This window comes from Montipora capricornis, chromosome 12 (assembly GCF_036669925.1).
Source record: "Montipora capricornis isolate CH-2021 chromosome 12, ASM3666992v2, whole genome shotgun sequence".
In the NCBI taxonomy this organism is placed as follows: Eukaryota; Metazoa; Cnidaria; class Anthozoa; order Scleractinia; family Acroporidae; genus Montipora; species Montipora capricornis.
Window position 1 is genome coordinate 1,675,463 of NC_090894.1, and position 2,500 is coordinate 1,677,962.

The 2,500-nt window shown below is 41.2% G+C and overlaps 1 protein-coding gene across 1 annotated transcript in view; it reads left to right on the forward strand.

Annotated features, from left to right (window-relative positions):
- Positions 1–1,543, forward strand: part of LOC138026696 (dipeptidyl peptidase 3-like) — a 28,232-nt gene extending 26,689 nt beyond the window's left edge. Inside the window, exon 17 of the mRNA XM_068874139.1 lies at positions 688–1,543. Coding sequence (XP_068730240.1) covers positions 688–824 — 137 coding nt within the window. The 3' untranslated portion in view covers positions 825–1,543. The remainder of the gene's footprint in view (positions 1–687) is intronic.
- Positions 1,544–2,500: the final 957 nt, after the last annotated feature.

Genomic DNA, 2,500 nt, shown 5'->3' on the forward strand with positions numbered 1-2,500 from the left:
TCGAACTTTGTGTCGTGCAATTTTGGTCTGAACTCATACGTGTGATTTTGAAATCAAACTCGCGCTGCGCGCTCGCTCAATTTTGAAATCAGCCGTATGAGTTGAGACCAAATTGCACTCCGCTCAGTTCAATTACCATTATTAATGGGGAGATTGTAAATAAAATCAAATTAAAGTAACTAGGTAGATCAAGTCAGGTGGTGGTTTTTTATGGTAGGGGAAAACCGGAGAATCCTGAAGTTTTTCGAAAGCCATTGGAAAAATTAACTTCTGCACTCAGGCTGAAAGACCAGATATTTTTACAGCTCAGCTGGCGGAGTTCTCGGGAGCTGAGACTGGAATCTCGGTCAGCCGACCTTTTTTTTTGCACAATCGGGATTTCAGTAAAGCGAGCCAGCTTGCCTAACCTAAATTTTGCACGAACAAATGCTCTTGAGTTTTTATATTTTCATTGAATTGTAGAATGAGGAAATCACTTCCATTTTTGGTGAGAACACCCTCTAGTATTTCAGGTCTCAAATGGATCGTTATTCGACTTATCCGATTTATCCGATATATTGGGAACCTATTTGTAGTTAATCAATGGTCATCAAATAATAGTTACATATATATTCGAATACTAATACACTGCTTCTTTCCTAGAAGAAAATTCAATGTATATTTATTTATTTCATGCATTTTCTGTAGCTGACAATTCTGTAACACTGACAGAGTTTGAGGGAAGTCCAACAGGCATGATCAACTCCTTCACTACTCGTTTCCCTGGCAATAGCAGTGTGTTGGAAGAGCTTTGGCAGGCAGAGATACCCTATCATAGACTTTGATAAACAATTAACAATTATGTGACTCGACAGTTTTCGTTCATTCATTCATGATCACGTCCGTATCTAGGCGTGCGGCGACGCCATTGAGAAGTTCTTTGTCTCAGCGTCCATTCCTGGAAACACCCTGCCAGCAGAGCCGTTTTTAACTGGACGGGAAAGAAAGGACCCTGCAGAAATCGTGAAGTGTTTGTGGCGTATTCGCAAGCCGTTGCTTAGCGACAGTTTGAAACCCAGGCCAAATCTCGATCGTGCGTGCGGTGCTGAAACCGGTTGACAGGATTGAGTAGCCCAGAAACTTGGGCTGCGGCGGCTTAAAAGACACGACACTATTTCCGCAGAGCCTCTCTTGCTCGCCCTCTGATGGGGTTTCAGAGAGGCTCTGCTCCTAGGGTGTCGCGGAAAAAGCCATTAAAAAAATAATAACCCAGTTCCAAGTGTCTCCTTAATCTGGGTAACCAGATCTTACTCTGTCACTGGAACTGTGAGATCTGGGTACGAGATTAGCGTCTCCTCTGTCCCGTGAGAAATAAACCTAGACCACATGGTAACATGACCACGTGTGGCAATCACAACATCACAGAGGCCGAGTCCGAGACCAAATGTCGCCAACAGAACAATTAATTGATCTAGGACCGGTATTTTTTGACAACGGTGAGAAATTAACTTATAAGTGGAGTCGTGGTGACATGAAAGCGTGAATAAAATTTTGTAATTTGGAATCTTGCATTGTTCTGTCAATTCATAGTACCACCATGACCCACCTACCAAGCCATTAAAAGCGCAGAAGACAAAATCTCAGGAAGTGCAAAAAAAAAACAACAACAACAACAACAACAACATCAACAGCAATTTTCCCCCTTGTTTCGTTCGCGGATTATAATTCCCCTTCCTCCTGTGTCAAGCTAGCGCTGTTTTATTTCTGTGAAAGCTTTCATAGACATGTATATGTCGTGGATTCATCGAAATGCCGGTCTTTGCCTTCAAATGGGTGTTTGTCTGTGTGTATCTTTTTTTCAAATCTTTCTGCAAATGTACGGTCAATAAGCCAGTCTTCTTCCTTTAATCAATGTGTATCATTTTCCACAGCTAACAGGGTGGCTGAAATGCCAGTCGCGGTCCATCATTCTTTTGAGCAAAGGAAATTAGCTTTTGCCATTTGTTTTTGGCGTTATCTAAGGATTGAGTAATATTTCTGCAAAAGGAAGAACATGTCTGAAAAAAGTTGTAAAGAATTAAATTCAGTAGCCTTATAAAACAAGTTTCTGCTCTCAGAGGTTGCTCCGCCATTGACAATCGCAAAGCTTACAGACTAAAATAAATTGTCCAAATTGTCAGCATTTTATTTCTAGCGCTCGACTTGCCTGATTCGTACAACAGACATACCCTGCAACGACAATTTGGGTCGCAAAGGGACCCGCAAAATACAGAGTGATGACAATTATCTGTACATGTGTAAAATCGAAATGCTTGGTCAAAACATCGAAGAGCCCACTATAAATAAATCAGGAAGAAGACCAATTGCAAGGGAAGGTACTGTCGTCTTTTTCTGTTCCGCTTTTCAATTCAAACTGCCGTCGTGAATTAATTTTGGTATAAGCATTCCTGTCGGCTGAGCAGATTGCAACTCGTTTTTTTTTTTTTTTGCGCGGCAAATTTATCTTCACTTATTTATCCTA